Source organism: Thermobia domestica, chromosome 10 (assembly GCF_964235325.1).
Source record: "Thermobia domestica chromosome 10, izTheDome1.hap1.1, whole genome shotgun sequence".
Lineage (NCBI taxonomy): Eukaryota > Metazoa > Arthropoda > Insecta > Zygentoma > Lepismatidae > Thermobia > Thermobia domestica.
In genome coordinates, this window is record NC_137463.1 from 10,243,577 (window position 1) to 10,257,452 (window position 13,876).

Here is a 13,876-nt window from a genome sequence, read left to right on the forward strand (position 1 = left end):
ATAAAACTAGAAATTAGTCATTTCGCTTACTCCTTATAAATTATTAAGTGAAATAATGTTTATATATACGGTGAAGAACTGTGGGTGTCCAGCGTTATAAAACTGCGCGTCTAGATTTCTGACCTATTAAGAAAAGCTTAGGACACTTACTAATTCATTTAACAGCATTTTGTAGTACTTTCTGGCCCACTTTTCTAAATTTTTAATATTATTCCCTATTCTCTTTTAAGTTACCCATTAAATTAAAAAAAAAAAAATGTAGTGGAAGGTCGTAGTGAAAATTTAAATAATCAATAGTGTGCGGTAATAATCAATCAATAGTAGTAATATATTGAAGTATTGTTTTAATCTCTTTGGCGGCGTACATTTTGGAAGGTCCGGCATAGAAAATTAATTATTCCTAATTCATACAACGAAAGAGTCCAAATATTTTTGTCGTGTTGTCAAAACAAAATCGATGAAATGTTATTGATTGTCTGATCCTACGCCTTGTAGAACATTCAAACATGTACCTAAGAACTGCATCAAGTAAAGAAACAAGAAAAAGAAAAAAAATACACATTGTAAAGTAAGAAGTGCCTACTTCTCCTTCCCCGCAGGTTCTCTTAGCACATTCGACCTTGGTTACCGTGGTATCACAGCGCCTCTACCGGCATCATTGAGAAACATGCAGAGGTCCTTTGATTACGCGAGGGGCGGGAGGGGAGAGTGTTTGTTAGAAGCATTACGTAGGGCAAGAGCTAAGCCAACTGGCGGTGCGTTGCGTACGGTGAGTTTAGTTTAGTGTTGTGTGCGTGACGGTGGAGAACTGATTTGCGGAACGGTTTTTTTTCCTCTTTTAAATCCGGAATTCTCGGATTTTGTGTGCTTTGCAAATCCAGTTTCTTCTCGCTGTGTTCCCTTCCGCCTTCGTTTCGCCAGTTTTTATTAGGCTTACGTGGACCTGATGTGGCGTAGGTCAGTGCACCGGCGGTTTTCGGTAGTCAATGAGTGCGGGGGGAGATAACTCAATCCCTCAACTTGTGTTGTGATGATTTGTTGTGGTGGCTCTTCTTCAAAACAATATTGAAAAAAGTGTCATTTGCTCATTTGAAACAAAATCGTCAACACTTTGTGCATATATTTTTTTAAAAAAGAAATGTGAAAATCACTTGTAATTTTTACTTAAAAATAGAAAACATTTGTTTGTTAAAAGAAAAATCAACACTTGTTAACACTTGTGTTTGTGTTTTTTCTTATTCGTCTGGTGTGTTGTGTGTATGTGAGTTTGTTGTGTCTTTTTTTAAATATAAAAGAAGAAAAATGCATGTTAAACTTACGTCTGGTTGATTTGTGATACTTAAGACCACTTTTTTTTTTTTTTAATGATTACACACAAAATAATGTATGTTTAGTGTTTGTTGAAAGTGTTAACCGGTATTTTCTGGAGTGTCTTTGATGTTATATCACATGGGCGGAGTTACAATGGATCCTATGGCAAGGTAAGAAATTATATTAATTCAATTACTATGTTCCATGTGGCAAAAAATAAATAAATAAATAAATAAATAAATAAATAAAAATAAAAAATAAAGTTAATTTCGATTGTAATAGTCCACTATTCGTAGTTTCGTGAAATTACTTTGTGGTCCAACAACATTCTCTCCTAAGTGTTTGCATTGTATTCGTAAATAATAATTTTGAATATATATTTAAAACGCTCACTGTGATAAACAAGAAAGTTGTTAATAGCTGGTGTAATTAGTCGAGTCGTTACGAACTAGAAACGCAAAACGCGGGTATACCCGCGAGAAACCCACAGGCATGAAATAACTATGTTGTGTATCGCTACTGGTATAGTAGAAATTATTATAGAGCAAACCGAAATTATGAGGCCCACATAATAACCCTGGAAACACAAAACCTTTGGCAAATCAGTTCCACGAGAAAGTAAACCATAATTTATAATAATAATATGTTAATTGTAAAATACAGTGTTTGCACAAGAACTATACTGCATAAGATGTTCATGATCATGTTCCAACACAGTATACAGCTGAGTTTAAACAGAAAATTTATGATGTATAGACCTGTTAACTTGTACAATAACCATTGAAAATGAATGGATATATATAATATGTATCTGTATATATATATATATATATATAATCAGCAATTTCCGAACGATCAACCAATTTCCGAACGAATATTATATTCATGGTAAATGCGCAACATCAAGTCATTTTAAGTTAATGTGAAAAACAGTTATATAAGTATATTGCTGGGAATTAATCGTGGTTAAGAGCGTGGACCCTTAAATATAATAGTTCTGTAATATTAACACCTTACCACATGCCATGCCATATATGGCACATAACCTTTTTTCACTTTAGCTGTTTTGTGATCTATCAAAGGCATCAAATGACTGTTTTGTCTGCTGTGTGAGATATTGACGTGCGTGAATAAGAGATTTTAGTGTCATCTGGCATGTTCTTTGTGAGTTGTAAGTGTGTCACATATGGCATTTACATATAATGCGGAAAAACCTAAAAAAAATCTAAAATTCAAGTTTTAATTCATTTTTCAAGTTCCCATATGAGGATTTCCGATACTGATTTTTTTTCGCTAAAAGAAAAAAAAAACATGCAGAAAGGAGTCAATATTCAATAGACACATGTACACATAAGCATCATAAAGACAATGATGTTATTTGACGACTTTTTTTTTAAGCATACAGTAGTTAATTTTGTTTACGGTGAAGGACTAAATTTTTGGATGTAATGTTTGTATATTGTAATGAACACTTTATTTTCGTAGCGCCATCTTTTACAACCAAGTATGCATTTTAAATACTGCACTTGTTAAAACATAATATACTTAATTTCCTTCAGTTTTTATTCGATGAAACTTTAATTTGATGAGAGATATTATTAGTGTGCACTGTAAAAAATAAAACATCATTTAAACACTTTAGAACAGTTTTTTGAGGAGAAAATTGATCAAATAGTGTTTAAAAAGTGTGCTCTGCGTGTCCAAAACGCGCAAATTCTTAAAAACAGTGACTAGTGTGACATATTTAAAACTAGAGATGCAAGGGCTCGGAAAAAAACCGGCTTTTTTGGAAAAAAACTCGGTTTTTTCTGCTTTGCTTTTTTGCTTCGGAAATTTTGGGCTTTTTTCAAAATACTGCTTTAAATTGATAAAACAGACTTTGTATCGCTTCTCTATAACACAAAAAATCATTTAATTAGTGGTTGATGCTGATAATAATATAAAACATCGAAAATAAACTATGAATTTCGAAAAAATATTTCAAACAATTTTTCTTCAACATATTTACATTATGAATTCCACAGGATTAACCAATGTATATAATAAGAATTTTTTAACCTCCTATATACAAAAGTAAGCAGAGTTGGCAAGAACCGTGGTTGTTTTTGAATATGCCAAAAACCCGTTTTTTGGGGGATGTTTAAACCAGGCCTTTTTGGTTTAAACCAGGCTTTTTTGACTTAGATTTTTGCTTTATGTATTTATATTACATATTCACAGAAATAGCCTGTTTGTTTCGCCTTGATGTTATTATGCAACAGCGGGGTTATGCCGGAAGAACTCCCATAAGCTTAAAGAAGTGCGGTCAGTAAATTTCTTAAGTTGAGAATCTCCCGCCCTAGCCACTGGGAAAATCCCGTCATTACTTAAATGTAAGACAATAACGGGAAAATCCTGTTATTGCTTTGCATGTAAAATTTAAAGGTCAACGTACCATAATCAGTACGCTAAAACTGAGGTATTAAATTACAAATTTAGTACCGGTACGTAGATATCATTGAAAGTCCAATCCAAGCTAATGTTAGAAGCTACGTAGGCAATCGATAAATTTTGCCAATTTCTATCAATATATTTAAGCAATATTGGCTTCTTTATAAAACAACACGCATTTAGGCATGTAGAAATATACAATTTGGTTTGTTTCGTATATTTAGGCTTAACATCCTTACGAAATACCGAGGTTATCAAGGAGAAGACTTTCGCTTAAACTGACATCCGAACCGCTACTTGGGTTACGCATGAAAAAAGGATTGTGGTTCGACCGAGAACTGAACATGGGACACCTTGATTAAAAGGTGAAAGGGAAATAAAACTATTGCAGGTGGTTTGATATCTGGAAACGTTACCATGAAGTTCACACGATTCGCATTTTTCATTCTTTTTATTTTTGTGGTTTAAACCAGTTATTAAAAAAAAAAGTTGGTGTAAATCAGCCAACCCTAAAAGTAAACACTTCTTTTTAAAGAATACACAAATAACTAGCAAAATAGTATGTAGTATTTTTACTTCAAAATATTCCATGCCCTCTTTTTGAAACAAAATAAAATTAAAATAAAACATAAGAGAAATACTTAGATTTATATGATACACTTAAAGGCTGCACATCTAGAGCTTTTGGTTCTGTATATTCTTGAAATTCTACAGTTAAGTTTTATAGAACCACCATCACAGTTTACCCAATCCTCAAGTTTTCTGAATTTTTAACAAGAGGGATTCAACATATCATTACGGAACTCCCCCCCCCCCCAAAAAAAAGACTACGGAATATATTTAAGTTAAGCTAAATACAACTGCACAACAAACATGACTGAGTGATTAGCTTTTGCGCTTCTATCGGGAAATCCGGGATTCAACCAGCATTCGACCATTCTGACAAAGCTTTTCTTCATTCCATCTGTGAATGTAGAAATAGTGCGTGTACTGTGAGTTGGGCGACTTCCTTTTTTATTGTTTTTAAATCGTTATTATTACTAATTACCAGCAGTGACGGTTTTGCGAAGGTTAGGGGAGCGGTCTTTCGGACTGAAGCCTGTTCCCCAAAGTTACGGAATGTCTGCAACAAACGAAATATCTATTATTTATGCCTTTACTCATAAACTTTAAGCTCCCGTCAAATAAAAATTACGAATGTTTAAAAAAACTAAACATTAGTAAGAAACCCTTCCCAAAATACTTTTCTAAATCCGCCACTGATTCTCAGTATAAAATGATTTTTAAAGTTGTATCCGGAAGATTATTGCTAAACATATAAACGAAACGAAATATTATTTATGCCTGTACTCATAAACTTCAAGCACTTCCCAAATAAAATTAGGACTTTTTAGGAAACGAAACAATCAGAAAAAACCCTCGTAAAGTACTTTTCTAAATCCGCTACTGATTATTTGTATAAATTGGTATTCAAGGTTGTGTCCGGAAAATTATTGCTAAATCACTTCACAGGTACAGTATAACAGAAATGTGGAAGTACGGTTTGACGGATATATTGAAAACCGTACGCTTTGACGGATAAATAGAAAAACGGGCAAGTTTAACTTTTGCGCTAGAAGCTAGAGTACTGAAAGCTCTTAGAAATGAAACACGGATGACAAACTAGAGAAGAAAAAAGATGTCGATAACTCAAAAGTTAAAATAAAGTTAAATAGCCTCTAAAATTACCCTCAAATACTACATTCTTCATGTTAGCTTTAATTCGTAAAACATGTGCTCCATCCATCTTGATGGTGAATTTCAGAGCGAAATATCACATTCAGGTCATGGAATTTTTATCTAACTATAGAATATACTATAAGAAAGCTATTTAGATAGAAAAATCATGAAGTTGAAAAAAGCCAAAATTTCCAAAATTCTCGTTTTTTTCCCAAAAAAGCCGGCTTTTTATGTGAAAAAAACCATCGATTCAAAAAAGCCGGCTTTTTTGCATCTCTATTTAAAACACTTCTTTTTCGGCAGACACTTCGAAAACAAAGTTATAACACATTCTGCAAACACATTTCGGACATACTTGGAAAAAAACAGTATCTAAAAGGGAGTAAATATGTGTCATCCGAAGGTGTTAAAAGAGAGTCGGTAACGTGTAAAGTGTCTAAAAATCGTTTCCAAATATTGTGAAGTGTAGGGCAGTATGTATTGTTTATAATACGATTAATAACATTCTAAGTCAGCATATTTAAAAAAAAATTACAGTAACAATATCTTATTTAAAATCAAATTTTAATTTTACGTTAAAATTGGGGAACAAAAAATGTTTATGAAGACATTGTGAAGAATTAAGAATGTCTTTGCTTTAAAATAAATAAATTTAAATATGTTTTCCATGTTGAAATGAAATTGTATATAAATCCACGCAACAAAACGTTATGCTCTTTTCAATAAGCATATTTTAGTTTCTATCGTGTGTGGTTTGAACACGAAAAAATGTACACAGAACAGAATTCATACATTTTATGAGATATCCATCTTGGAATATTGCTGGTGAAAGCTACACAATTTTACATCATTAAATCCATTATTTATAAGAGTGTGTACATGTAAATCTTTATTCAGAAAAAGCGCTGAACCTAATAAATAAAACAAATTTAAATAAATATATGCATAAAATATGTAGAATAGGCTATATAATACAGTTGAAATTTGTTAAACCGCAAAATATACTTATCCACGGCGTACCGTTGCATTATAGTGCTCAAGACTTCGCAGCACCGTCTGTGGCTGCATTGGTGAGCGCTAGTCTAAAGAAGCGCAACTCCCGAGATATTCATAGTACTTGCATTAATTCATTCATTACGAGACAAGAATTAATAATGGATAGGAAATTCATAATCTTAATGGATTATTTGTTAGTTACAAAGCCGTATTAGTGTTAATATTATTTGTAAGCCGCGTTATTAGCATAGGCCCGCTTGTGTTCATACTCGGCCAGTCAATGGATGGCATGAAGTACGTTGTTTCTCGTAGGACTGAAAGACATGATATTTAGTGAGTACATTTGGTACACAGGATTTGCGATAGATCGGTTTTGAGTACATATCTGTTTGTTTTCTATAAACAGGGTAAAATTTTTGAGAAGATGTATTGCTTGTAAGTACAAGGACATTTTCTAAATGCGTAAATGAAGGGTAGATCTAAAAATAAGGGTTCATGGAACAAATTTGAAATTTTATAGGAGACATCCTTTTTTTTTTAAGTTTTCGTCTCATGTTTTACAGATTTTAATCTCTTAATTAGTTTGCATAGGCGTAGGCTTATTCTTATAGTGTTGTGCCATGTGCTTTGATACTAAAATTTGTGCGGACATAAACCATTATCTAAAATCGTTTATACAATAAAACGTATTTTAAAAAGATTGAGTTTATAAATGTAAGCTCTTACACAAATCAACCCTTCATATCTAGGGGAAAGAAAACGGTTTTCACTATATTTCAGTAAAGTAAGTTGTTAACCCACTTGCAATAATACATCCTGCTAAATCAATTATTACCGTCCTGCGTCGCTAACGTTTACAACGATAACCAACAACTTGATTGCTCATGAATGACCGAAAATATATGCGCTAGTGTAATGTTTGTAATGCGTTATCATTATCACATATAATTGTTTATGTTCAGGTGGTGACATAAATTAAAATTTCTTATTATATTTACCAATAGTAAACCAGTTGAGAATGCTCCAAGAGCATTACCAGAACGAACTTAAAAAGAATTATTTTTTCTTATTAACTTGTACAGGCTTTATGCGTATGAGTATGTATGAGTACAGGCTGTATGAGTATGTAACTTTATTACTATACTCATCAAACAATTCTTGTAATATATCTACCCATTTATAATTTCCTTGAGTACTCAATTTTTTTCCACATGCTTTGTTTGAGTTATGTTAAAACGTTCTACGATATGTTGTTTAACGAAGGCACATGTTCAAAATGGAGGGCTCAAAATTGAAAAATTCGCAAATAACAAACACACACACACAGACATAGAGAATTCAGCAACGAACTCTTTTTTAAGTTCGTTGAAAAATAGTCTGAAATTAGTTACGTGTTTATAATTCTACAAACTGCACGCGTAGACCAGTAAGCTATGACAAATTACCTTCCTGAGTACTTTCGGTTCATCAGTGATACCAATTCAGATATGATCCTTTTGATTAAAAATACGTCAATTATATTTATATATAATTTTCTGTGACTCCAATAGATTATTTATTACTTTGAAATCTTAACAGCCGGACTCAAGCTGTATATTGACTTTTTCATCTCAGTAAGATAATTTACACGTTTTTATTTATTTATTTAACGTGTTTTACACCTCGTGTGTGCTTACATGTCGTCATTGAATACTTGTTTGTAAGACGTCTAGCAATGTCATCAAATTAAGTTTTGATGGAGGGACTGGCAATATTGCTTGGGTGAAACTTGCATACATAGCACACAGAATACAAATTCGATAAAATAAAGATTTGACACGGTAGTGTGTCAGAGGAGACATACGTATATAATGCATAACTGGATAAAACTACGAAATAAGACAATGAAATATATTGAAATTCTAAGGGTTTAATCAATTAAATTACGAAATTCAAGTAAAATTTAACACTTCTACAATCTAAATGTTTTCACATGCATTTAACAACAAAAGTGCAGTGAAACTATTCATTTCATTTGTTTCCCAATGACTTGAGTTTATAAGTGCATTGGAATGGGCTTTGTAATTTTTTTTTCCTTAGGTATTGTATACACTAATGAGTTTTTACAGTATTCTACTAGGAATTAGGAAAATATCAGGGGTATTAAGGGTCTTCACCACAGCGAAATTGAACTACCGCTAATTTTCGAGTTTTTCTGTAATATCTTCAAAACAAATAAAAATAACTAAAAAGCAAAGACGTAGTGCACTAGACAATATGATTTTGCATGTGATACCGTTATCACAACTCAACTACTATCTGCTTTCGATTTGCATCTGTCGATATATTTAGCATTTTTTTGCGGGTTCTGTAAATAGCGGCATACCAAAAGCAGATAGATGAATTGTGGTAAAGGCATCACATGGAAAATCATGTTGTCTGGTACACTAGGTGTTTACTTTTTGATTATTTTTATTTGTTTTGAAAATATTGCAGAAGAACTCTAAAAATTTGCAGTAGTTTAATTTTTCTGTGGTGAAGACTCTTAACGAAAGGAACAACATAAAAAAGTCGTTAATATCGCTTGATATTAATAAGTTCTTTGTAGACTTTGGTTGTATTATATATTAATTACTGTATATTCAGAGAATGTACAATAAATTTACATTTACCTTCAAAAGATATTTTCCCCTTATGGAGTTAGGTGAACTCTGGATAGATATGCGTGTATCTTAAAAGCAATGCCATTCTAGTACAAATGCTATAATTTTCATTTTAAGTGAGAAAATATTGTTTTACTGCCTTCTTCCGCTGGTCTTGCTTTTCTTTTACTGCTTTCATTATTTCTTAATGTTCATGACACGACAGGGTTATACCCATTAAGATTTTTTTTAATTGCATTAGAATTCTGGTTTTGATATATTAATTAATATATTTGTATGGGATATATTGTTTAAGTAGTTTGAAATGCCGGTATACTATAGTTTCATATTATACAAGCATATTTTCCATGACTCTATACCAGTGTTTCTCAACCTGGGGGTCGCGATCCCTGGGAGAGTCGCGAAAGGATTTCATGGAAGTCGCAAAGATAAGCGGAAGAGATGAATATAATTAGAATCTAATACCGGAAAATATTTTTAAATATTATTTTTGAATTTCTTTCTGATAACCATAAGAACTGCATGTTGAAGCACCAGAAAAATACAAATGAAACAAAACTTCCATATTGAAATACAATTAAATTTGAAAACTAATGAAATACTTAAGCATGGTGTGATTCTACTAGTGCGCCAATGTCCGGTTCAATCTTCGTGACACAAATTATCAAGTCCTTTAAATTACCCAATAACTTTTAAAACAACGTCCCAAATTTTTTAAAACCAAAATTAGAAATAGCTTTATTTTTTAAATCATATAACCCAACATTAAGGGAGTTATGACGTTTTAAAATTTTCAAAGGGCCTCTATTTTGAAACAGTATGACGGATCGGATTCTATATTTGTAATATGAATCAACTGACCAAATTTGGTTTTAATCCATTCACTTTTAGGGAAGTTACTCTATCCACTATATACCAGAAATGGATTCTACTATTATACAAATAAATGTATATAGTGAGATCTTCGTAATAGATATCTTAAAAATTCCACACAAGTTTATTAAATACCAGGTATTATAAGGGAGTCGCTGGGAAGAGGATGTGATAAAATGGGGATCGTGATCCACTACTCTATACTGTAGTTTTAGTAAAGTAACAGACATCACTAGCAAATATTTTATTTGTAATGAAAGAATGACAAGTTATATCCTAGTCGTATACTGTAAATTTTGTTGAAAATCTGTATTGCCACTGTTACCAATTTAATCATTTTATGGTTAATCTAGCTATTTTCACATTGGGTTTAGCGAGTAAAAATTGGCTAATTCTACTGTCATAATTGCCAATTTCTAGCCATCTTAGCAGTAATTAAACATTTTTGTATACCAAAACTTCTTTTTAAAAAATATGAATAAAAATACAAAGTGTAAGTTCCTTCTGTTTGCTGAATGCTTATTTATATTTCTACTTCACAATACATTTTATGTATATCTTACCTACACTGTATACAATTACGGTCACATTTACTGACCGATTACCGTCAATTCTGGCTGCCAAACGATTATCGTAAAATTTATGGGATTAGTTTTATAGTTATGGAAATGTGGCATAAATACGGCCTTTTTATGTTCTATAACCATAAATTTTACGTTAATACCGTAAATTTTACAGTAATTACTTGGCAGTCAGTATTGACGGTAATCGGCCAGTTAATGTGACCGTAATTGTTTACAGTGTAGATATTCTTACTTACCTAAACCGATGTAACGGCAAATCGTGATTTCGGATAGTTTACCTTCCAGTACCTAATTTCAATATATTAAATTGCGTGTTAGTGTTTCGAGGGTACTTTTGGCTAGGGCTGTGTACTTTTATCACTGATATATAGTCAACAATACCTCAAGTATTCCGCATGAAGGAAGAGTTAAGGGAACATTTAGTTATCTTGTCGAAGATGCGAGCAAAGTGCTCTGTAAACACTTGAAATGTGAATTAAGCGTAAGAAGTGTTTGATTTGAGAGTGTCAGAAAGAAGGTTACAGTATACTTTAAGCATGTGCAGTGAAATTATTGAATGTTCTGTTTGCTTTACCGTTAAATTATGTTAGCTATAAATGTAGCCATAATTTTTGAATAATTAAGCCAGTTTTAGCTATATTCTGTAAGTCACTTAGCTACTTTCTCACAATTCTTGTTAGCAACACCAGTTTTAGCTGCAGTTTGTAAGTCGTTTTAGTTACTGTCTCACAATACTTTGCTAGCAATATCATTTTAGCTATATTCTGTAAGTCATTTAGCTACTTTTTCACAACTCTTGTTAGCAACATGAGCTTTATCTATATTTTGTAAGTCATTTAGCTATTTTCTCACAACTCTTGTTAGCAACATCAGTTTTAGCTATATTATGTAAGTCATTTAGCTACTTTTTCACAACTCTTGTTAGCAATATCAGTTTTAGCTATATTCTGTAAGTCATTTAGCTACTTTCTCACAACTCTTGTTAGCAACATGAGATTTATCTATATTTTGTAAGTCATTTAGCTATTTTCTCACAACTCTTGTTAGCAACATCAGTTTTAGCTATATTATGTAAGTCATTTAGCTACTTTTTCACAACTCTTGTTAGCAACACAGCAAACGACACTTGAAGTATACGCTTTAATATTAGCTTACGTGCAAGAGAGAAGTTCCAAGCTTGTAATATTTGGTTCTTCCCGATGAAAGGCGTTTAATCTTTGGAAAATACTAATCTAAACAGGGCTTTGTAAGGATTATCGCTAGTTCTTACGATAATATTTTGGCAACATGTCTAAGTAAAATTTTAATTTTAACAACTGTGGTGATATCTGTTCTGTAAGCTTCATAAAATCCTTAAGTCATTTTTGTTGGTTTCTTTTACCTTCCTTATTGCCTTGAAAAAGGAAAACCGTCACTCCTTTAAAATTCAAGAGGAGGGGGAAAAGGAAATACATAAATTTTGTATGTAAAGGATTTAAAATCTTTGAGTTTTACGTCCCACGGTTATGCCGGTTAGGCTAAAGGAGACGGTGATGATGAGTAATGAATGAAATGGTGGAATGAAGAAAGTGGGAGGAAACGGGAGAGCCCCGAGAAAACCCACGCACACGGTGTTTGTCCACCACAAAGTTCATTTGGCGGGGGCTGGGATCGAACCCCGGACCCCAAGCACCAGAGGTGAACGCTCTACGTAAAGCAAAAATTACATGATAATATTGTATTGTCGTTGAGTCGTTGGGTTTACAAGCCTACACAATATTTCAGAGTTCTAGATACTATATGGAAGTGAATGCAACTTAAGTTGAAACATTTGACTCTAACAAACATAAGAGTACGCTAATAGATAAAATAATTATAATGATAATGCAAATAGGTCCATCATTTCACTCAATTTGTGTTTATTATCTAGATCATTTCCAATATCTGGGAAGTATTTTGACCAAAGACGTGTACTGCACCAGAGAGGTCAGGTCAAGAATTGCCATAGCTAAAGGAACATTCAACAAGAAAAGATCACTCTTAACTATCAGGCTCAATATTGAACTAAGGAAGAAATTGGTCAAGTGCTATATATGGAATATTGGACTTTATAGTTCAGAGACTTGGACGCTACGGAAGTTAGAGAAGAAATATTTAAAGAGCTTCGAAATGTGGTGTTGGAGGAAGATGGAGAAGATAAAATGAACAGAGAAAGATTAACAAACGAAGATGTTTCAAAACGGATAGGAGAGAAGAGGACGCTTCTAGCCACCATCCTTTGTAGAAAGGCCAATGGGATTGGACACATCTTGCGAAGAAATTGTCTTCTTCATACCGCCATAGAAGGAAAGATGGAAGGAGAGCGAGAAATAGGAAGAAGAAGAAGAATACGTGATTGATGAATTGAAAAATAGAAGAAAATATTGGGAGTTAAAAGAGGAAGCTGAAAATTGAGAAACATGGAAGAAACATTTCGAAGCCCAAACTGAAAATTAAGAAGAAAAAAACTCATTAGTCGCAGGACCTTCCGAAACGCAGTATACTTATAATAATAATAATAATAATAATAATAATAATAATAATAATAATAATAATAATAATAATAATAATAATAATGCATTTTAACGTTTCATAACAAGCTATATAAAATTAGTATTTTCTTACAATTTAACGCAGATTAATGTAGTCTATCAGTAAATATTATTTTGTTAGAAATGTCATACGAAAAAAAATCTTTGCATGAAAACTTCGAGGAAGTCAGCTAGAACATGAATATTTATATAAAGAACTTGTTTTTGAATAATCCCCGGAGAAAGGTGTGTGTGTGTATGTATGTATCTGTGCGCGATGTAGAACAAGAATCTATAAGGTCGTATTAATTGGAATAAACGAATTTTGCTTTCGAAATAACAAGCTACTACTACTAATAAAAAAAATACCATAAAATATTGTATGCGTGGCAGTTTCATAACTAAATTGCCGTCTTCCTAACTCTAATTCTTTGAGTTTTTTTTTTAGTCAATATTGCAAACTGAACAGCGCAAGAGCAGCGAATTTATATGTAGGTGTAAGAACATAAGACTAGTCAGATCATAAAACGTATATTGACATTAATTAATACTGCCAAACTGATTTTACCAATACAGTACTTCCAAATTTTAAAACAGTTATATCTCTAAACCAATACAGGGTTAGCATAAATGGTTTATTCATTTTGAGAAGGCTATATTTTGAAAAGTATTGCACGTACACACATGAAATATATATGAAAAGGACAACAAACTCACAAAGTCTATACACCCTTTACAAATGTTTAATATATGCCCCTTTGGTGACACGACA

At 32.4% G+C, this 13,876-nt stretch overlaps 1 protein-coding gene across 2 annotated transcripts in view; it reads left to right on the top strand.

The window, feature by feature from the left end:
* The window catches only part of LOC145662276 (uncharacterized), a 729,687-nt gene that overhangs the window by 202,838 nt on the left and 512,973 nt on the right, over nucleotides 1-13,876 (top strand). The window contains exon 1 of one of the 2 annotated variants that reach the window (XM_081727666.1): nucleotides 724-1,481. The exons of the other annotated variant lie outside the window; for it this stretch is intronic. Coding sequence (XP_081583792.1) covers nucleotides 1,438-1,481 — 44 coding nt within the window. The 5' untranslated portion in view covers nucleotides 724-1,437. Of the gene's footprint in view, nucleotides 1-723; nucleotides 1,482-13,876 lie in introns of those variants that run through there. 2 annotated transcript variants of the gene reach the window in all.